Source organism: Bactrocera latifrons, unplaced genomic scaffold, assembly GCF_001853355.1.
Source record: "Bactrocera latifrons isolate USDA-ARS-PBARC rearing strain unplaced genomic scaffold, ASM185335v1 scaffold_293, whole genome shotgun sequence".
Classification (NCBI taxonomy): Eukaryota; Metazoa; Arthropoda; class Insecta; order Diptera; family Tephritidae; genus Bactrocera; species Bactrocera latifrons.
Genome location: NW_017536552.1, coordinates 85,148 through 109,679, shown reverse-complemented (window position 1 = coordinate 109,679; position 24,532 = coordinate 85,148). Strand labels below are relative to the sequence as shown.

Below are 24,532 nucleotides of genomic sequence, written 5' to 3'. Positions count from 1 at the left end.
CGTAAAGGGTTCGGGTCCTACCATCCTGGTGGAGGCTGCGGAGCGGGCGAGCTCGTCCGCCAGTTCATTGCCGGCTATACCTTTGTGACCAGGCACCCACATCAGGTGTACCTGGTTTCTCTCCCTGCACTCCTGCACTAGAAGCGACTTGATCTCGTAAGAGGAGATCGCCTTTAGCGGCGCTTGACTATCGCTAAGAATGGCTATACGCTCATTGCGATGGAGGTTTATTTCTATGCACCGGCTTATAGCATAAACCTCTGCCTGGAAAATGCTCGGGAACTCACCCWTGGGTACKRGGAGCCTAGTGCGTGGGCCCACAATCCCTGCGCCGATTCCCTCCGACATGTTAGAGCCATCTGTGTACCACCGCATAGTACTGTTCCTCAACATCCGCTCGAGGTTGGAGTCGTTCCAATCGTCTTTGCTGCCGAGGGTAACCTTAAACCTCTTCCTGAGGTTAACCTTTTTAGTWGTACTATCCCTCGGGAGGAGGACCAGTGGTAACTTGCCACTTATCTTCTCCATTCTCTGGAATGAGACTATTTTTCCTTTTCCACACCCCTCTGCCGTTATTTGCAGAAGAGTGTGTTTGGCTACCAGACCGATGACCAAATGAAGCGGAGTAAATTCAAGAAGAACCTCCAGTGCCGCCGTTGGACAGGTTCGCATTGCGCCCGTCATGCAGACACAGGCCAGCCTCTGCAGCTTCGGTAGTTTTGTCCTAACCGATTTTTGTAACGCTACTGAGGCCCAGGCTACCGCCCCATATGTGATTATCGGGACCATTTGTTAGTAATTCTTATTTTTTTAAAAATCAGCTTTTTTCGCTACGTAAGTGCGAATGATTATTTTTTCCAATGAAGAACAGGTTCGTCGTTTTCATCCGCAAATTTGGTGACTCTACAGTTTCCAAGGGAAAGAATCGGTTTGCTGCTTGTGCATTAGGTGATGCACTCCCGACACTGCTCTTGCAAATTGCTTTACGAATTTCGTTTTCGCGTCTTTTGGTAGAGCATACAGTTGCATCGCATCAATCATATAGAATGAAGAAATTTGACCCTTTCGACCCGGCTTTCAACGAGCAATGTTGAAACAAAAGTTTTGAAGTAGGTTATTAAGGAAATTTGTAAGTTATTGTTAAATGAAAATCTTGGAAACAAGAATCAGGTGGCCTGATGGGTGGTGGTAAATCATTGTATTATCCGCATAAAATTTTCTACTAATTAGAAGCATTAGTGACAGTGGTCATCAACTGTTTCGCCTGTTTTCAGTGATTTTGTAACGCTAATAACTCTTGATTGATGACAATTTCTCAGTACCAAGACTTCATTGGTGTCTTGTTCACTTGAACTCCGTTCCACATTTTTTCAATTCGTTGCCAGAAAATGTAGGCATATTTTTCCTCTTTGCCATAATAGTGCCAACGGCTGGAAAGGAAATAGTGTCCAATAAATTAACAGATGTAAAAAAGCGATCGAAGTACAATACGATCTATTCTGCCAATAATCTAGTTAATTTGAGCACAACTTCCACTCCTAATGTTCCAGTTTCTTTTTGAAGTTCCTTTCCATGGTATGAGCCACATTTTATACCACGTTTAACAGGCATGCACTTCTTTAAAGTGCCGCGCCCCTTGAACTTCTTTATTTGTTTATTAATGCTTTGATACATACTATCCTGTCGGCATTTCTTTAGTTTTCTTCAAACATTCCACCAAATCATCAACATAGTTTGATACTATTCTGTGGCTTATCTAGTTGTAAGTTTTTGGAGTCTTTCACTGTCTGATTACCAAGCGAGCAGTAATCTTTGAGAGATGAAAGTTGATTGTAGCATATTACAACATGTATCCAACAACTGTTTTCATTTCATCCGCATTGGTCTCTGTTATTTCTTTTTAGGTTAGGTTGTGCAATTTCATAAATATGAATGCCTTCATTTTTTTCCGAGGAAGCCTCAAACACCCGATCCCCTATTATTCAGCTGAATCCCTGTTTTTGTTGGAGCTTGAGGCACCCCTTGGTATGAATTCGTCAGAGCTTCGTTCACAAAAGTCTTCCATGTCGCTATTATTATCTATTTTTTATTCAGGATCCATTTTCTAAGAAAACAAAATTTTAGGAAATCACGTTAAGCACAAAATAAAGTATTTTTATAATAATAATAATAATACCCACCGATTACCCTCCTCCTGCCCAACCGACGCGAGGGGCGCAATCCGCGAACGAGCGGAATTAGCCGAGTCATAAAAGGTAAATAAGTTGAAATACCCCTATATTTAAATATTCTCACTCTAAATATCTTACAAAAACTTGGAAAGCACTTTGAAAAACCAATAAAGCACTTAACTTTGCCAGCGTCGTCTCTCACAAAGAACAGTGTTGTAAACGCAAATGACAGAAATATTAAACGATACTTTATGTACAGGGTTTGTACGGAAAGTAATAGGACTGAGTTGATTTAAAAAAATGTATTGAACCAATCGTTAAAATCTTTTTAAATCTTTCAAAATAGGCTCCTGCGTCGATGCAGCGCTGCCAGCGCGATTTCCAAGGCATTTTCCGAAATAGCCATGAGAGCCGAGTGGCATGCTATTTGAATCCTCTCTGTCTACTCAAAATGTTTGCCTTTCATCTAACGATCCATGACTACTGTCATCACCTCTGCTTACGTTATTCAAAAATTCACTTTCACACATGTTCAAATTTTCTTGGCACATTTCCGCCTGACGCATTTTCTGGTCGTCAGTGAGCGCTTTTGGTATCATCTTCGCACACACCATGCGCATGTTCAAAATGCCATGAACCACAGATTTTGATAAATTTAACATCTGGGCAATTAAACGAATACTAAGTCGATAGTACAAGTTCAAAACTTTTCGCATACGAGTCACATTGTCGGTGTTTGTTTGAAGTCTCCCAGCACGGTCTTCATTAGCGACCTCTTCCTCGCTCTATTAAAAAGTCATACCAAACGTCTCTGTCGCAGATTCACCGAGTTTAACACAGAATTTAGTTAGCTAGGAACGCCCTCTAGCGAATCCAGTCGGTAATAAAAAAAACTCGATGATTAAATTTTTTTGAAAAATTGCACAATCCATACAATTATTGATTTCACTGCACATCTCGTTCATTTTCGACAAATCGACCAATCGCTGTAAATGAGTTGAAGACGATGTGGTATTTCTACAATCAAGCACTGAATTAGACATTTTTAGAGATGTTTAAACTTTAGGTGGTGCATATACTACTGTGATCAAATTGAAAGGTGAATTTTGTACATGTCATCTCCTTCAAAGTAATCCCTTTCCGCTGCAATGCACTTAAGGCAACGAATTTTCCGGTCATCATAGCACTTGGAAAAATCCTCGTCGTGATGTCCATCAGAGCCTTCTTCGATTCAGCTTTCCCCAATTGATTGAAAACGGTATCCTCGGAGAGGTCATGTGAATTTGCTGAATACCCAGAAGTTACACGAAGGTAAATCAGGCGAATGCGGTGGTTGCGGCACGATATTAGTTGAAAATGTGGCGAAATTATCACGAATAACCTATGCAGAATGAGATGGTGCATAAATTCAGACATAGTAAAAATCGAAGAAAAAATTTACCGATTCGAAAAACACGCGAAGTATAAATTAAAAATTCACCTTTCAATTTGATCACTGTAATGTCATCCGGGTCGGAAGCGTTAAATTATTTCGTCGTTTGATAACGATAATAGAAAGTAATTTAACATGTTGTAATATTCTAATCACAAAATGTTTTACCCTTAAAATTCATAATTTTTTATTTTGTTTCACATTAATTATATATTTAGAAATAAATAATATGTATATGCATTGCACATTTTTCAACTCATTATATTCAATTTACTAAAGTTTCATAAATAATGCAATTTTTTCTTATTTTATAGCCACGTGAAAAAGGAAAAATGCGTTTTCATATGTTGCAAAATGCCCAAATGGCCCTTGATTTTCTTCGTTACAAAAAAATTAAGTTAGTTAACATCCGAGCTGAAGATATTGTTGATGGCAATCCCAAACTGACCCTTGGTCTCATTTGGACTATCATCTTGCATTTCCAAGTAAGTACGATGAAAAGCTCTTCCGATTTATAGCATAATTTTTTGTAATCGTCGATTTAATATTCTTTTAAGAATTTTCTTTAGAAATTTTTAAATATTTACATTTTTTTATAAAATTATTGTTCATTTTATACGAAACAAAATTTGTTTCAAAGATTAAATACAAGAAAAACTTACCGGAATTTGTAATACACGAATTTCGAAGAGTTGAAATTGTTCACTTTAGGTTAAGTTAGGTTACTTTGGTAGGCTCGTGAGCCACACTTAGTTTTGGTCCTTAACAATGCCAGAGGGAGTTTTGTTACGTAGTTAAGCTGCCTGACTGCCGAGACCTCTTCCAGTATCTCATACCGTGGAGCCTCCAATTGTTGTAAGTCTTACCTGCAGTTATCTATATTTGTCATTATGCAGAAGAAAACGGTTTAACACTGTGCAGATTTATGTGAATTCGTGTTACTGGGCTCTATTTGCTTTTTTCCCACGGTGTTTTTACATGTCGGCACAATCCTGGTGGCAGTACATCTTTATAACAAAAACAAAAAACATTTAAATATTCTTATTATTTCTATTATATTTTGTATTTGGCTTAAAATTTTTAGGAAAATAATTTAATAAGAATGAATTTATTACTTACATATGTATAAAAAATATTTCCTTTCAAATGGAGTATAAATCAATATAACACTTCAAATCAACTTTGAGTGTGACCTTCTATTGTATATTTGAAATCAGAAGCTATATATTTGTTATTAATAAATAAATATAATTTGTAAAATACATATATATATATCGTTATAAACTAGTTTGAATGTTAATAATTTTATTACAGAAAAAGTGTGGGTAAAGTGAATTTTAAGTTAATATTATTTCGTTGCTCCCACGTTAAATTTTTTAGATTTGATTTTGCAACCATTTTTATACTTATATATAGGTATGTGTCATGTTTTTACAACAATTTTCTAAAAAATATTCCAATTTTATTAATTCATTTAACAACGAAAAACAACGACTTTCAAGTTTGCCTACGTATCATTTTACCTTATCGCCTACGCTTAACCCACACCAAATAAACACATAATGCAAAAACATGATTTGTGTTTACTTTACGTTGATGTATACAGACCATTTACTCGTGATGCATATGTATCGGCTCATTGCAGCTCGAAGGTGTTTAATACTTTTTCAATTCTCGCAATAGCATCACATAGGTAACTTTTTTGCATCCTACGTAAAGGCGAATTCATGTTTAGAAGTCCCTGAAAATAAGATAATTAAAATGCGTTATTCAAATCTTTAAAATTTTTATACATGTTCTCATATGTTCCCACTAAAAATTTTAAGTGATTAGATTACATTTAATTTCTTCACTAATCAAGTCCGTTCTCACTGCCGTTGGACAGATGATTAAACAGATGTTTTTGCCATTCAAGAATTCACATCGCTTAATATTTATTAAAAGAAAACATTCTTATATAGTATTTTGTTACAAAAACCGTCTTCTTTTAAATATTTTTCATATAATGGACGTTTTTTTGTTTTTATTTGGGAAGTCGATTATCAAGTGAATTGAGATTGAGATTTGTTTACATTTTTTTCTCTTTGTAGTGTCTAAATCGGCTTTGATAATGTAATCGATTTTCACGTGAATTAGATTCAAATCACCTCGGAGACGAGATTAAGAACTGTCATTTTTGTATAGCGAAATCTTTTAAATTTAAAAGATTAGTGGGATAAACTACTCAACAGCCGAAATCTTGTGATTCTTGTGTCGGTCTGAAAATGCTATTACATATACTCGTACTATTAGGGTTTTTTTGAAATTTAAAATGCCTTATAAACATGGTAAAAATTGGAAGCAATTTTATACGGTATAAATATTCCTGTTAACCTTATGGAAAGTACCGAGGATATTTAAATTTTTTAATGCGACAGTGTAATATTTTGTTTCTTAGTAATCCTTTTATCAATGTTATCTTGTGGAATAATTTCGTCCTAAAGGTTCTTTCTGAGTGAATTAATGTCAGCTGCAATTACTGGAGCATTATTATGTCTATTTGATAATACTTCAGTCCAGCAGCGTAAAAGAGAGTATTGGTATATATTAGCATAGATTTGTGGTTAAGAGTAAACCAGTTTAATTCTCTTTTAGCTAACAGAGCGGTATACAACGTTTTGTTCGTTATGTAGGTGTGTGTGAAGAGCGCAGTGATCAGAGTGATAGAATTCAAATATGGTATTTTTGTACCTGTATTTTAGACGAAGTGCATTGATATGTGTACAAGCATTTTTTGTTTCAGTTATTAGTAAACCAGCGCAACATATTGAACTGACTAAGTGCTTTAGCGGATAGTTTTTTAACTGACGCTTTCTTCCTCTTTTGAAAATCATTTTTAAGGATATTTTTTTCTTTATTTGAATAAAGAGTGCACAAATTATTGAAATTGACTATCAATACGAAAACGCAAAAAATAACATTATTGTTTAATTACTTGTGATGTATAACTGTTGAAACTTTCAGCACCAAAATAAAGTAATATAGAAACTAATTCGATATTTAACGATTAACTGCCCCTCTTAGGATATATAAAAATAAGAAATATTAAAGAGTATTTTGCCAGATATCTCAAAGCTTGTTAGCTTGTAGCTCGCTTTCATAATAAACCGACTTCTACGCTGACATCGGAAACTTAACTTTAACTTTCTTTAATAGAAAAATACTGTACTTTTATTTCAAAGTTATAGGATAACAAAGAATTTTTTGTTTTTTAATTAACGATTTTCAAACAAAAATTTTGACTAGCCAAATTTTTTACTATATATTTCCAATTAAAAAAACAAAAATGTGTTGCATAACGGAGAGCAATTTACACCAGATAGATTTTTACTTTTAGTAGAAGTTCACAGAATTTTTTGATTTGTTTTTATTGGGAGAGTTTTAATAAAGTGTTTAGTAATTATTAAGTTATTTAAATCAATCTATCGTCTTATTTTAGAGGCCTTAACTCATGCACTTAAAAATTATATTTTGTTTCACCAATCAATTCAGAAGTTTTGAATACTAAAAATATACACGACCCTGAATTTTCTCAGAGTATCAACGAATTTGGCCCATTTAAAAATGATGACAGAAAGAGATAATTCTCAGCCGCTGGAACCTGTTTCGAATGTTCCTAAATATGCTATCCAGAACAAATGTACAACGACAGAAATATTTGGCCAAAGTATTGATAGTAGTCGGCTTATTAAACGATCTGAAAATGGACCATGTCGTATTACTGTGTGTTCAATTCGTAAGGTGACCATATTAAATCGTACCGCTTTCGGTAGAACCACGAAACCAAAACATTTTGGGTTAAAAAATGCCCATAAAGCACTGAAGACAAGAGCTATTTGCCAAGAATCGAATATAAGGGTAAAATATATTATTAATGGTAATCAGTTTAGTTTTAACGACAAAAGTATAGTGTAATCCTGATGTTAAATGTTTGCTATTAAATAATATGATGTTTAATAATACATAACAAATTTTTTAAAATGGGGGTCGCTACTATATGTTGGGAATTAGAGTTGCGTTAATTAACTTTTTGATAGACGGATAAATGTTATTTAGGAACTTATTAATGATGATAATATACTATATTTGACATCATTTTAATATATTACTTTATTAGTTTTATAAAGTAATTCGCTTGGATTACTCAGAAACAATGATGCCGTCAAATACCCAGATATCGGTACAGTTGTGATTAAGAGAGTGAAACATCTTCACAAAAGTTATTTTAATAAATGAACCCGGAGATTTAATACATGATCGAGCTATTTTATGTTAAACAATTTGTCAAAGTTGTGAAAGAATATTGTTGTAGTGAATTATGAAGAAATTGCAAAATATAGTATACTGTCACACTTGAGCAGCCGGATGGTCAAAAAGCCTGGCATTAGGGGGCTAGGTGAAGTTTTTCCAAATTGATTCCGATTCCACCCATTTTGGATACACAGAATTACTACAGCAGGAATAGGATTATATCTGAATTTCTATTGCATATCTCACACCTTGACCGATATTTTCCAACAAAAGTCAATTATAGGTACTGGGGACCACATATTCTGTTCCTACGGTCTTACACAGTTTTGGTTGGATTTGAACTTTTTTTTTTGTCATAAAGTGGAATACACTGAAGGCATTATTCGTGCAAAGTTTAATCTCATTACAATAAGTGATTCTTGATTTATTTACTGGAAATAAAAGAATCAATTGGAATTTAAAGTTGTGCTATATGGAAAGTAAGCGTGGTTATTGTCCGTTGTCTTATTTTCACAGCGTAACATAGGAATATGAAAAGAATGTCACGTTCCAGTACCAATCGAAATAGATATGGAAACTACTGTGATCAAATTGAAACGTGAATTTTTAATTTATACTTCACTTGTTTTTCGAATCGATACGTTTTTTCTGTAAGTTGGTAGTGCTGTTAGTGACATCTATGCTAAATTTCACGTCAATATATTCATTAGTATTTGAGATACGCGTCGTTTTGTGAGGCTCTAAAAGTGAATTCTTCGATATTTACTATGTCTAAATTTATTGATCCACCATCTAATATTGCAATGGTTATTCGTGATCATTTCGCCACATTTTCAACTAATGTCGTGGCGAAACCACCGCATTCGCCTGATTTATCTTCGTGTAACTTCTGGCTATTCAGCAAATTTACATGACCACTCCTAGGACACCGATTTGAGTCAATTGAGAATATAAAAGCTGAATCGAAGAAGGCTCTGATGGCCATCATTACGGAGGTTTTTTTTAGGTGCCAAGATGTCTGGAAGTTCGTCATAAGTGTATTGCAGCGGGTGGAGATTACTTTGAAGGAGATGAAATGAAAAAAATTCACCTCTCAATTTGATCAGTAAAGCTCTAACTAGGCAAAAAATAAAAATATAAAAGTGTAATTTGGTGCTGGGTACCCAATTGACAATATATTAGATCGGGTGATAACTACGCCCAATCTCTATATAACTTTGATGTTAAAAGCTTAACACAGTTTTAGTGTTTAGGCACTAAATAAATAAATCAAGCAGCAAATTTTATAGGTCTTTATAGTCTATATCTTAAATTTTGTGTATATCGTTATTGATAAATTATATTTATGAATTTTGGCATACGTTATTTTCCAAGAACTTAGTTTGTAGTAAACAATGTGACTAATAGCAGGAACAGTGAAAAACGCTACTCCCTTCCTCAGCTGTCGTCCTTAGCTAGCGAGCAAAATGTGTCAAAAGTTAAAAATAGTTTATATATTTATAAATAATAGCAATCGACTCGTGATTCTGAGTTAGTTTAAGAAAATTTCAAACAATTTTTATAATTACTACAGTAAATTGAGACTTGCAACCCTGCGTGGTGAAAGAGTAATAAGCTGACTCATTTCTAAGGAAAAAATCCAAATCGTGGGAAATTCTGCGGTATCGTACGATAAAGCGGTAGAAGGGTTGACTAATCATTTACATTGCGCTCTCATAAGAAAGGTCGTATCGGCTGATTCGGGCTGCGGGTTTACGTTTTCAGATTTAGTTACAGGGATAATTGCTATAAGAAATGCACCATTGAAGAGTATTAAAATTTCGGTTGAGCCGATATCAACTATTTTCTTGTTTAATATGAAGTTTTGTCAACACCTGAATTTATTCCCCGGCATTGATCCTTGCAATTGCGAAACTATTAAATGTCGATAACGTCCGAACTTAGTACTTCATTTCTTCTTTTTATTTTCTTCAACTTTAAAGATTTACTGCCGTGATTAAATTGAAGGACAAATTTAGTCCATTTCATTTCCTTTAAAGTAATCCCTTCCCACTGCATTACACTTATGCCAACGAATTTTCACAAAATATCTTAAATAATAATGAATATTTTGACGTGAAATTTGGTAAAGATGTCACTAACAGTACTACCAACATACAGAAATAAAAATTTTAGGGATTCGAAAAGCACGCGAAGAAAAAATAAAAATTCACCTTTCAATCTGATCAAAGTAGCAGATTCCTAAAAATATAACATATACATATATGTAAGAAAGAAAAAAGTTGTGTTAAATATAAGCGGTGCAACACTATTCCGCACCGTTTTATTATGTCTTCGTCGATATTTAACAAATAAAATTTACTTTATCCAGTCCAAGATTTATTTATACATATTAATATTATATAATATATAAAAATGAAACGCTATTTCGCTATGTGCCCGTACAATGTCCGAACCACAGCTCAGAAAGACTTGAAAATTTGCATAGTTATTCCTTGATTCCTACAGAAAGTACTAAGAAGTCTTTTTTACACAATCCAAAAAAAAAATAGCAGAATATCTACAATGTTGAGAAATAGTTCATTCATAATTTAAGATGATATCCTCGACAAAAACTATATAATGATATGAAGCCAATTTCAAACTCCATTCAAGGGGGAATTTTTCTTCTAAAATAAATTACATTTCCTCGCTTTTAAAATAGAACAATCTGATGAGAAGTTTCGTCGTTTCTAATAATTTCAGTAAAATAAAATTAATTCAAATATACTTATTCGAATATATATTAATTTAGAATATCGTATTTTTATTTTTCACAGATTTCGGATATTGTTGTTGGTAAAGATGATAATTTGTCCGCACGAGAGGCTTTATTGCGTTGGGCTCGTCGTTCGACTCTACGTTATCCGGGAGTGCGTGTGAACGACTTCACCACATCCTGGCGAGATGGATTGGCATTTTCTGCTCTAGTTCATCGCAATAGACCTGATTTGCTTGATTGGCGGAAAGCAAGAATGGATCGACCACGGGAACGTCTGGAACAAGCGTTTCATATTGTGGAAAAAGAATATGGCGTTACCCGTCTTTTGGATCCTGAAGGTAAATATTAGTATAATTTTTAAAACTGATCTATTCAAATTCATTATAGTAGATTTTTAGTATAAACAGAATACAAACAAAAATGAAGGGTCTTCAAAACAACAAGGAAATTTTCAAAATTAATTTCATATAAAAAAACCGTATTAAATATGATAACGTCTCATCACGTTTGATAATATAACCTAACAAAACGTACGTTTTTTCTACTCTTACAAGGTGCGTTCCAAAATAAACAGGACTTTTTGAATCTAGCGCCACCTGGTGCCGCCATCTATATGTCGACTGGTGCGTTAGAATCTGCTGTCTTTATCGATTGTTCATGACATTTCATAGATTGGAAGTGAAGTTATTGCGTTTTAAGTGTCAGTATGTTTGTGTTATCGGTGCAAAAAGTGGGTGCACAAGTGGTTTAAACGTTTTCAAAGTGGTCGTGAGAGAACGCATGACGATCAACATGTGGGCCAATCAAAATCCGTGATCAGCGGAAATTCCTTCGAAACTGTGCGTGAATTCATCAAAAACCAGCCGAAATTGGGCTTACGAAAGGTGTGTGCTCGGTTTGTTGCGCACAAATTGAGTGACGACCAAAAATTGCTGTAATCCACCATTATTTGACCAAAAATCACATTTAACCATTAACCACTTCCCATATTTACTTGATATGGCACCGTGTGACTTCTTCCTTTTCGGAAAAATGCATTTGCCCATGAAAGGAACACTTATGCAGACGTAGAGGCCATTCAAAAGGCTTGCAATGGCATACTGACGGCCATACCGTCTAACGTGCAAAAAGCTGTATTGAATGTATTATATGAAAATATTGTATTTGTTCTGGTTTTTTTTTTTTTTGAAGTCCTGTTTATTTTGGAACGCACCTTACATATGTCAATAGGAGCAGTATAGTTCTCACATTTCTTTTTATTAAAACCTTTTGGTATCTTTCGTAACCTAAAATCTATTCTGGCTTCTAATACACTATTATTTCTGATCACAAAATAGTAAACTTTCTTCATAGTTTTTAAATTTTTAATTTATTCTTCAAAATCTATGTAATTAATCTCTCTTGGCCCCAATACACTTATGCCAACTTTTTTTAGAATTCTCGAAACAGTTGCTAAGTTGCTAACAATTTCTGGAATAGTATGCAATGGGTGACTCAACGTTTCTTCACTCACGAAGAATTAATACAGTATGAGGCGGTGTATTATCCTGGCGCAAAAACCAAAATTTGCCGGCATAATTCCGACCTCTTTTTACGAATAGTTTTCCGCAAACGACGCATAACACTCAGATAGTATTCTTGTTTACAGTTTTTTTTTTGGGTCGGAAGGAATTCGGAATGCAACACACCTCGATAATTGAAGAAAACTGTCAACATAAACTTACTTTTTGGTGTGGTTTTTAAGATATGACTCATCTTTGCCACGATATTCGGCCTATTGGTCGTCTGTTTTCGGGTCGTAAGCGTAGATCCAAGACTCATCGCCAGTAATAATACCGTTCATGACATCCTGGTAGATGGAAAGCATTGCTTCATAGAAGTTGACGCGACGCTATTTCTCTAAAAAATTAAGAGATTGTGGAGCCAATCGTGCTTTAATTTTTCTAAACCCAAATGGTCTTTTAAAATGGTTTTCACTGATCCTTCCGATTATGCAACGATGCCAGTACGATTTCTGTCTGTTAATCGTTGATTCTCAAGCACCAATTCCTTTACTCCACTCAGCTATTTCTTAAAAGCAATATTCCTGGTTTAATAATTTCAGATGATTGGCTGTCTAGAAGTCTAAAGTCCGTGATACGTGACATGTACGGTAGTCCCCAAGAATAAGTGCCGATGAATTGTAGACAAATACGGTGAAGAACAAAACCTATTAAATTTAGAAACATTTATAACATGTATGAAATGCTTTTTTCAAAGCAGTAATTGTGCACAATTTGCCTACGCACGTGTTCTTTGATTTGATCTATCGCGAAAATGATATTACAAATTACGGAGAAAGAAAAAACAATAGAAGCAGAACTGATCACGCTTTTTAACGGTACTTACCGCAATATGATCAAACGGCTACTTCATGAGAAATATTGAATTGAAAGTGTGCAGTTTCTTTTCGGTACAGTCCTTATCTCGGGTCCCAACCGATCGATTTAGACTAACTCGCATTTTTCTCATATTTCTATGTCAGAGTGTGGGCAAAATCAGACCACAACCACGCCTACTCCCCTTATAACAAAATGTAAATATCATTTGATTCTTTCATTGTCCAGTACACAAATCAGGAAGCAATTGATGTAACACTAAAACTTTACACAAATAATTCCATTAAAGTATGCCATAAGATGGCAAATTCAAATAAAACTTTTCAAGTCTCTACCAAATATGTGAACTCCAGTATCTATAGTTGACTTTTGACCGAAAATATCGATCAATGTGTGACATATACAATTGAAATTCAGACAGAAACCTTTCCTGATGGTAGTATTTCTGTGTATCAAAAATCGGTTGAATCGGGTCAATACTTCTCCCTCATATACCTTATATAAAATTTTTCCAACTTCCAGGTGATTTTATGCTGGATATAGCGGCCAGTATTTAAGTTATCCCAATGAAAAGTACAGACCATTTTTTACTCATAACATTATATCTTTGTTCCTAAAATATTATTGGGCAACAACTTGACCTCCCCATATAACTACCAGGATTTTCGAACATCCGGCTGAATTTGCTCCATATAATTGGTGATTGTATGTGACGTACCTGAATGAAACCCTGGAAACATTTTTTTGGTTTATGGCATGCAAATAATTATTAGATAAAACGGGTCGATACTACTCCAACTCATTTATGCTACTTATAATGATTTTCGTTTTCTGAAAAATTTTATACCCAATTTGTCGGTCGGTGTATCAGTATAATCCATGTACTTTACAGTAGCTATGTGTGTATATATAATAATAATTATTTTTTTTATGAAAAAAAAAAAAATATTGAAATGGTTTTTACAAACATAATTTTTGAGCAAATGCTAATGATTTAAAAAATAATTTATGTATTCTAACATAAACAGATCCTATGTCCATCCCTTGATTCTGAGCAACCTTCGGAACAATTTTCCGCTAAATCGGATCAGGCATTCTTGAGTTATAAATAGAGTTACTAACACGACTTTCTTTTATATGCAATCGATTCTGTAATCAACATGATTTGATGCAATTCTAAGTCTTCTTACCTACCTTTCGTCTGCATGTTCAGTTACTTTTGCTTGCAACTGTATGTACCAAAGTATATAGAAGAAAACTTTTTAGAATGATTAAAAGAGATAACTTATTTTTTTTTAACTAAATATAATTATATATCATAGTTGAACTTGATATAAGTTCTAATGAATATTTTTTACGATATGACATTTTTTAATTGAAATAATCTGAATTGCACAGTATAAGTCACAATATGGTCAGTTGTGTCACCTTGCACTTGAGTGGCGTATGTACCCAGTAATAATGAAAATTAAAACAGTTTTTAGGTTCAGTTAATATTTATTGCCCATTTTCAAACTTAAGTGCTTAAATTGATCAAGTAACTTAAAAGCATCACTTTTTCGCTTGTTCCGTAAGAAATTTTTATTTAAATACATTTGTATATGTATGTATAATTAATACCATAAATTGTGTACTTTGCCATTCACTTCAGATAAAATTTTTAAAATAGATGAAGTTAGGGTCGAAAAATATCTTTATAACCAATTACCTATCATATTTGGATTACAAAATATTCGGAGCATAGCACGTCTATTGCAAAAGGCTTGTGTATTATACTTTTAGTTGTCGGTATACCTGCTGTGGTATTGCAACAGGATTTCTCTTGCGGAAAGATATTTAATCCAATGTATACTTGAGAACGCAGCATTGCTGAATTTTTTTTTACATCAATCGTAAAATGAAATACCAAAAAAATGGAAAACAATAAAGTTTTCCAAGATGAGTTTCCCGATTTTGATGTTTCGAAATAGTACTTCATCAAGGGTTGATTGATAATAATATATACACACTGATTGAATTGATATAGGTAGTCGATATCCTCTTATAATGTAAATTTTCTCTCTCGCCATTATATGAATAGACATTATTTGAAAACAGTGTTATTTTTTTTAATATTTTATAATACAAAATTAAATTAAAAAACATCTTTAATTCTTTTATTTATAGATGTTGATACAAATGAACCTGATGAAAAATCTCTCATTACTTATATATCATCCCTATACGATGTATTTCCGGAACCTCCGTCGATACATCCCTTATTCGACATGGAGTCACAGCGGCGTGTGCATGAGTATCGAGATCTGGCTCACCAATTTATATATTGGTGTCGTGAAAAAACCGCTTATTTGCAAGAGCGATCCATTCCCCCAACAGTGATTGAAATTAAGCGACTATTAAACGATTTACATTGTTTCCGCAATGAAGAAGTGCTTGCGCGTAAAAATGAAAAACAAAAACTGATACAAATATATAACGAATTAGAGCGTTACTTTGAAAGCATAGGTGAAATTGATGTTGAAGCTGATCTTCGCCCTGAAGCTATAGAAAAAGCATGGTATCGTATGCAATCAGCGCTATCTGATCGCGAGCTTATATTACAACAGGAGCTTGAAAGATTAGAGCGCCTACAACGACTTGCGGACAAAGTGCAAAGGGAAATTAAGCATAGTGAACTTAAAATAACAGATTTGGAGGCACTTATAAATGAAGAATCTCGACGTATTGAACGCTTGCATCCAATTGATGCTAAAAATGTTGTCGAATCCTTAGAAACAGAAATACGCCATTTAGAGGAACCCCTCCAGAATATGCATCAAGATTGCATGGTCCTTAATGAAGGTCGCTACACTAATGGTGCTGAGTTATTCAGTAAAGTAAACAAATTACGTGAACGATGGACGAATCTTCGGACCCTTTTCAACTCAAATTTAGTACAAAAGCTTACCGGATTGAAATATCCAGTTCATGAGACGACTGTAACAAGACAAACTCGCACAATAATTGAATCGCGACAGATTGAAACGAATTCCCATTTCCGAGATTTACAAGATCACATAGAATGGTGTCAATTAAAATTGGTAAGTGTATCATAAACTAGCATTAACGATTAAATTATTATAAAGATCATACTCTTATCCTGAAATTTTTACAATACTTAAACAATTTTAAGCGTTTTTTCTGAAAAAGTTTCTTGTGCTATCGAAAATATAATATTAATAAAAATTTTATAATTAAAAAAACGCGTTACAAAATACTATATGTCCCGCTATTTGGTTATTTAATGTACGATTACAAAATATAATTTATCGTCGACAGGTCGGACAACAGATAGCGATTTGAATCAATTATTATTAGCTGTGTATTTAAATGACTTCAAAACGGAAATATTTTTAAGTGATGTCGGGCTTTATCTGACCCTGATTTTGTAAGATGAATATTTTAAAATATTTTAAGTTCGCCGGCTTCATCATACCAGATGAGATCTCTTTACATACGAAGGGCGTTACAACCATTCGAAAGTTTACAGTCAATTATTAAGATGTGTATTACGATTTAGATAATTATTATAATAAGCTCTATAATAACATAAATGCATAAGCTGGTAATGTTTTTATATTATACGTTTGATATTTCTATTCTAAATAAAAAAGTTATGCTATATTGTGTATTTTAGAAACAGCTCCATGCAGCAGATTATGGATCAGATCTACCGTCTGTTAAAGATGAATACGGAAGACAGCAAGAAGATCATAAAATAATTGACCAATTCCATTCCAACATTTTAAACGACGAACGCAAACAAGCAAAATTTTCTGGGGATGAATTGAAACTTTACCAGCAACGCCTTAATCATCTACAAAAATTATATGCAGAACTGCTCACTACTTCAACAAAACGGCTTTCGGATCTTGACTCTCTTCAAAATTTCTTAACCGAAGCTTCCGCAGAATTACAATGGCTAAATGAAAAAGAACTTGTTGAAATTACTAGAGATTGGACAGACAAGCACTTGGACTTAACGTCGGTCCATCGTTATTATGAGGTAAGATATTTGAATAAACGCAATTGCTATTTAATTTTTCGCTTTTACATTATGCAAGCGAATGTTTGGAAGCGGAAACGAGGTAAGATAATTATGGAGATTTTACATTTTTTCTATTTTAAATGCAAAATATGGTTTTATTTTTTGTAGCGGAAAACTAATTTTGTTCTGAAAACACATTTTGAGTGTTTGTAAAAATAATTTGCTGTCTAATTTTGTATATGTTTTGTTGACACCATGTTGTGATGGTGACATGTTTGTTGTTGTTGGCGTTCATGTTTTTAATACTCAGAGACAAATTCATTCAGGTCATTGCTCCTGTTCTTAGTCCGTCTTTGTTGGGTTTGTAGTAATAAAAACGACAAAGTTTATGACATGTATAATTTATAATTGGTGCAAGCGAAAGGTTGTGAATTATTTCCAGGCGTCCGTTGGTACACCGCCAAGTAAAGTAAGTTTGAAGGAAGGTATTACAAAAATATTCAATTCATTTTGAATAATTTTACTGATTTTGTTCATTGCCAAATTCAAAATCGAAACGATAAATTCTAGTGTGAGATGAGTGAAGAAATTTCAATTTAATAAGAAATTCCTCTTTCAGAATGGTAAAGGCACGGAATTCACTAGAACATCAATTAACTTTTATTTGTAGACTTTTGTTTAGCAACTTCACACTTTGTTTTGTGCTATAAGTGCTCAGGATCAATGGTTTGACTCGATAAACTTTCCAAGACAATCCAAGTTCTGAGTCGCTAAATCGTTAAATGTATTGACCATGTAAACACTTCGAACTGAATAGGATCATATTCACCAGGAAGGTTGTAGGATCCATATAAGAATAATTGAGGCTATTCCATCAACCCTAAAACATCTTATGAAAAGCAGCCCCAAATCATTTTACTTTGAGTAAATTTAACTTTCTTTACTACACCATTTCTCCGTAACTTTTTACCCCTGAATCGCACACGTAAAGCAAATTTTGTGAGCTTAGTAAACTAAATTTGCTTTTTTTGTCGGACCACAATCTGTTGCCAATAACACCTTTTAGCCCAAGAAGTCGTGCAGCCTTCTTTTTTGGCAAGTCGCCTTCAATATAAACGCACATCTCTAAGCCGTTGGTGTACGGTTTCGACACTTAGAAAGTGCATTTTTAAAGTAGTCCCTTAAACGATTATCCCTTTTTACGCTCCAACACATCAATATTCTGTTATGATATTATAAATGCCTTGCCGGTTCAAAATGAAATGGAATTTGTCCAAGAAAACAAAAAATCATTTTTCATTAAGAACAATAATAATATAATCCAGATATTTAAACAATAATTCTACTGTTCTTAAGTAGTAGCTATGTGTTGTTTTTTTCTTTTTCTATTCAAATGGTTCTTACATGAAATTTGTACAAATTTGAATCGATTTGAAAAAATATATTTTTTTATTTATGAAATCTTGTCCCACCCTTGTTTCTAAACTACCTCCCACCCTAATTTTCAGCCAAATCGGGTTATCAGCCGTTCTTGGGCCATAAATAGCGTAACTAACATGACTCTCATACATACATGTAAATATAAATGCAGTATATGTATTGTTAAATTAAAAGTTATTAAGCCATTTTTATCAAGGGATATTTGTATTTTGAAAGAATATCTCAACTTCAATTATGAGAGACAAATACTATATTCGTCCCCACAACTTAACAGTATTACTTGACTTATAGTATTTTACTAGATTATGTGACCAGTTAAATAGATAAATAAAATAAGTTGAGTTACTTTTGTAATAATTTTCAAATATAAATTGCAAATTACATTAATATCTGTTATGTACTGATATTTAAAGAACACCAAATTGGTATGCTATTTGACTAATATATCCTGAGAGATTTAACAAAAAAAAAATTATATTTATACCACAAATCAATCCAAACATTTATAGCATAGACAGACGGCAGCGTTAATCTGTATTAACTGCATTAATGAACTGTATTAAATCTAAATAATTCAGGAGTTAGTGAACTTCCATTTAATCCTCAAAATTGTAGAGAATTACCTGCATTTTCGTTGGCAACGTTGTTAAAAATGGTTAATTTTATCTATTGTGAACTAAAATCAAGCGATACTGACAGCTATTTATCAAATCTATATGTTATAAAAAAAGAGTTGATATGTTTTTAAAATAAATAATGGTTTTGTAAAAATTGGTCGGCTAACAACCGCTGTGTTTATCTTCTATCCACTTTCATTGAAAATATTATGAAATGACAATCATCTGTTTACGAGAGTTTAAAACTCGCATAGTTGCCGTCTGTCACCTACAAAATTTGGATCTGATTAAGTGAGCAGTTAATCCGGATTAACGCTGCTGTCTGTCAAGGCTATTAAAGTGCTCTCCAGTGAAACTGAAAGAACACATTTGTGTAGATTTGTGGCCACAAAATATTATAAGATATGGAAATGTACGTAGGTTGACTTTTATATTTCGGGATTCGAGAACAAAACAAATTTTAATCATCGATAATTGATTTATTCAGGGGTGTTGTGGAATCCAAGACGGAATTGCTTAGCTGTCAGAATTGTAAACCAATTCTGATTTTCAATGGCGTCACAGAATTTGATTGGATTTTTGTCTTTTCGAACATATGCAAAACCAATATTCAAATCAGCTGTTGTAATGTGACAAAACTTGCAAATGAATACATTTGGAAGCAATCCTATTAAAATTGTTAATGAATTCCGAATTAAAGAAAGACTTTAAGATATGACATTTATTGAATGAATAAAGACGTCTTTGGGTGTTAAATTTCGTTTTTAATTTTTACGATTTTTCTTAATTGGCCGGCAGGATAGAAAAAAAACTGAACGTCATATGGAATTGGGGCAGAGTTTATTATCTTTGGCATTAAATTATCTTCTATCGAAAGTAAAAACACTAAGAAAGGTTAAGTTTGAACATATGTATTTTTTTTTTAAACCAAAATCAGTTTTTTTAATTTAAAAAAAATTTATAATTTTACTTTTGTTTTTTTTTTTTGAAATTTTCAGTTTAATCTGAACATAAGTTATTAAATAATATTAATCTCTTTGAATTTTTTGTTTCGGCTAGAAATGTCGGCCTGCATCCTGCCCGCCGTCTGGCATATGCACATGCGAGAAGCATCTGACAATTGCTTCCCAAAGGCAAAATGTAAAAAATTTCGTATCAAAGAAATTTGCGGATGATGTTTAAATATATAACTATTAACCCTAGAAATTTCGATTTAATCAATTATTTCTTTCCCTCAAAAAAAAAAAAACATCAAAAAAATCGATTTTTTAGGCACTAAGCTCCTCCCTTAAATATCCGCATTTTTTCCAAAAGCTTAGTTATTGGAACAGTACGTGTTTTATTCTTATGTTGTCATCTATGTATAGAAATAAAGATAAATCAATTCGTAACAATAAAACAACTTGATTTATTAACTTACATTTCAAATCTGTATGCGATTATCTCCTTTTTTTGTTTCTGACAGCAAAACCGATAAAATTGGTTTCCGTGACACCCAAAGCCGACACAAATTTTGTTTCGAATATCGAACCAATAATATCTGAATAACTTGAGTTACATTGTCATAACACCTACTGTTTTTTTTTTTTTGATCGGTTTCAATWCTGATTCCGACAACTATCAGATTCCACAACACCTCTGATTGTTTTGCTGAATATTATTCATTAAGATCTAATATTTTTGAACGCGTTCAGGAAATTGTCGAAGCACTTTTGCCACTCTAATTGAAGTATCTCCAAAACAAGGTGTGGAAAAATGTTTACCTTGGTTTATTTTCTACGAATGAGAATAATAAGTCATTTAACAAGTCAGGAATATTTTAAGTTAGTGAAAACAAAACAAATAGCGCTCGTATATGGAAACGTTCTGAGAATGCATACCATAAAAAATGTCAAACTTTACGATTTGTGAATTTCCAGATTGTCAAATTCCGAAACATAAAAGACAACCTACTCATGATAGATTAGCATTTGTGTGGATGAGGGAAATATCGAAATAAGTTTTAGAATGTAATGCCATGATTCCTTTATTTTACTATTACTATTATTTTTTATTTGTTCAGAATTTAATGACGGAATTGGAAAAACGCGAAATACAATTTGCCACTATACTTGATCGAGGGGAATCGCTGCTCAACCAACAACATCCTGCTTCCAAATGTATTGAGGCTCACTTAACTGTTTTGCAACAGCAGTGGGCATGGCTTCTACAATTGACTTTATGTTTAGAGGTTCACCTTAAACATGCTACTGAATATCATCAATTTTTCACCGAAATAAAAGACGCTGAACAATGGCTTATTAAACGTGATGATGTTCTTAATAGTAAATACTCTCAATCCGATTTTAGTTTGGATCAAGGTGAAAATCTTTTACGCGGAATGCAGGATTTGAGAGAAGAGTTGAATATATTTGGTGAAACTGTATCCAATCTTCAGCAGCGTGCATTGTTTGTTATTCCACTAAACAAACGCCGCCAACCAGTGAACAATCAATTTACAATTCAAGCAATTTGTGCATACAAGCAACAAGGCCACATTCAGATAGAAAAAGGAGAAAAATGTGTACTTTTAGATAATTCTGGACGTGTTAAATGGAGAATACGGTCATCTAATGGTCAAGAAGCCTCTATTCCAAGTGCTTGTTTGCTAATACCGCCACCAGATCAAGAAGCGGTGGAAGCTGCTGAACGATTAAAACGATTATTTGATCGCACAGTCAATTTATGGCAGAAAAAACACCTGAGACTTCGCCAAAATATGATTTTTGCTACCATACGTGTTGTAAAAAGCTGGGACTTTGATCAATTTTTGGCCATGGGGTCAGATCAGCGGTCCGCTATACGCAGGGCGTTAAATGAAGACGCGGAAAAGTTGCTTAGTGAAGGTGATTCAAATGATCCGCAGCTAAGACGTCTAAGGAGAGAAATGGATGAAGTAAACCGTTTATTTGATGAATTTGAAAAGCGTGCCAATGCAGAAGGTAAGATTTCTATTTAATTTTTTTTTTGTTTTATTCCTTTTTGATAACTTACGCCGTTCTAATACTGTTTTCAGTTATGATAAGTAATTAAGTATATCTTTTAATAACTTTTGCATTACATCATCATTTTAATTCATGGGCATAATTGGAATTCAAAATCCATATACCCCTCGTACAAAAAAAAAAATAATAAAATAATAATATGTCTCATTTGAGTCTACTAATTGATTTCGGGGACATTTAGAGTATAAATTGGTGAAAATGCTATACAGTCTTTGTGTCTAAGTTGGAAATAAATCAACCGTAGTGAACATTTAATAAACATTTTGTAAAGATGAGGGCGTATGACCAAGTTTGAGAAATGCTGTCAATTATATTTTAGGTTTAGAGTGGTCAAATATGTATTGAACTATAATTAAACTAATTGTTTTTTTTTTTTTTATATCGTTCCGTCGTTCCCCCACAGTTCAAACCAGTAAAGCTATTAAGTGTAGAGAGGGTTGACAGTTATACATATATCGTAAATGCTTCAAACATTTTCTTTATGATTTTAGGTTCGTTTCTATCACTATCACTAGTTAGCAAAGTTTCTGCTGGAAATCTTAATCCGAAAACTGAGCAAAAAGAGAGTAAAAGTTGGGAGCGTATAAATAAGATAGAGCTACTAGTGAAATTTCTCTTAACAGGAAGCTACTGCCATGTAAAGAAACTCCTGTTAAACACATGTCTAAACAAGCGATATTTGACTCATTTGCTTATATTTTGTTCATAGTCTTTGAAAATAAAAATTCGATTAATTAATTTTCAAATGGTGATAATGATATGATTAACTAAAACTACATAGTTTCTGCTAGGTTCTGCTTATTTACATCTTCGGTGTTCCACTCAATGTAAGAGTAACTTGTCAATTATTTTTCTCCGTAATCTTCTTCTTTCCAATAGCTAGCAGCAAATAGAACTGCAGAAGCAAACCTTTGTATGACGTAGAGTTCTATAGTTATTATACATTTAGAGAAATAACATTATAAATTTATTAGATTTACTTTTATCTATTTGTCAGTTGATTAACACATTTACAGCAGTCATGAAGCACTTCTTTCATAAGAAAAATTATAAAGGTTCAATATTACTAAATTTTTATAAATAAATATTTTATAATTCTGTTTCAGAGGAAAGCAAACAAGCAAGCCGAATTTTCACTGAAGAATGTATAAGTATTAAATCAAAGTTGGAAGATATGGCTCGCGAATTAGATCAAATTATATTGGCACCTTTACCACGTGACTTGGATTCTTTAGAACATGTACAGGAAATTCGCCAGGATTATGAACGTCGTCTGAAACAACTTGATCCCGAAATAGAACATCTTCAAAATACTTTTAGAAATATTCCACTCAAAACGCCTGCTCTGAAAAAGAGTCTCGATAATTTGCTAGAACTTTGGAATGAATTACATACTCAAAGCGATTTACATAAGGACCGTTTGAAGTTGTTAGATATATCCCTTTTGGGATTAGAAGAAAATGAAAACTTTATTTCAGACACTGAAAGCAAATTGGCTGCTAATTCCGCTTTACCATCTTCTGCTGAAGGTCTTCAAAGAGTGTATAATCAATTGACTGATATTCAAGAACAAATTAGCCAACATCAACCACAAATAGATAAAATGAACGATGCAGCTGATCAATTAGGGCGAATGGGAGTTCCAACTAAGGTTTTGACTGATTTAAAGAGTCTTCATACCAATATTGGCAGACTTAATACACGATGGGTAACCATTTGTAATACAATAGCTGAGAGGTAATTAAGAAAGTTAACTTTTTTTGTTTCTGTTTCAATAAATATATTTATATTTATTCTATAATTAGAATGCGTTCCTGCGAAGCAGCAATTGGTTTATTAAAAAGTCTCCAATCAGGCATTCAAGTTGAAGAGTCTTGGATAGATGGGCAAACGGCAAAATTATCTGAACTACCGACAGCGACTTCAGCGTATGAATTAGATGTGAGTACACACAAAGAAATTTTAAATTCGTTATTTAAAGTGAAGACTTTATGATTAATTTTTCATATGCAAACGCATATATTTTCAATTATTAAATTATGCTAAACATGACGAGTTTAAATAATGCGGCATGGCTTAATGGCTCTTTAATAAATTGCATAGCATAATAGCCATTATTTTTTTTTTTGTAAATTTGTACATGAATTACTTGGGAAGTTTCAGTTATCATGTTAAATTAGTTTTTGAGTGATTTAGCTTAGTTACCTACAGACGTGTTCGAAATAATAAGAACAACCAAAGTGAATATCGAAATCATTGAATAAAATTTTCTCAGTAATATTTTATTGAACCTTTTTTTCTTAAAAAATTTATACATATTGTGAGTATTAAAAAAATTGAAAATCTGGTCATCAAATGCGCACTAACTTTTT

The 24,532-nt window shown here is 33.1% G+C and overlaps 1 protein-coding gene across 13 annotated transcripts in view; it reads left to right on the top strand.

Annotated features, from left to right (window-relative positions):
* LOC108970253 (dystonin) overlaps positions 1-24,532 on the top strand; it is a 134,615-nt gene that overhangs the window by 46,954 nt on the left and 63,129 nt on the right. For 12 of the 13 annotated variants that reach the window (XM_018935531.1, XM_018935532.1, XM_018935533.1 and 9 more), the window contains 7 exons: positions 3,918-4,088; positions 10,713-10,992; positions 15,199-16,112; positions 16,709-17,077; positions 21,179-22,097; positions 23,267-23,897; positions 23,966-24,101. In XM_018935531.1, the coding sequence (XP_018791076.1) occupies positions 3,918-4,088; positions 10,713-10,992; positions 15,199-16,112; positions 16,709-17,077; positions 21,179-22,097; positions 23,267-23,897; positions 23,966-24,101 (3,420 nt within the window). Of the gene's footprint in view, positions 1-3,917; positions 4,089-7,191; positions 7,501-10,712; positions 10,993-15,198; positions 16,113-16,708; positions 17,078-21,178; positions 22,098-23,266; positions 23,898-23,965; positions 24,102-24,532 lie in introns of those variants that run through there. The other variant, XM_018935534.1, reaches the window with a different exon arrangement.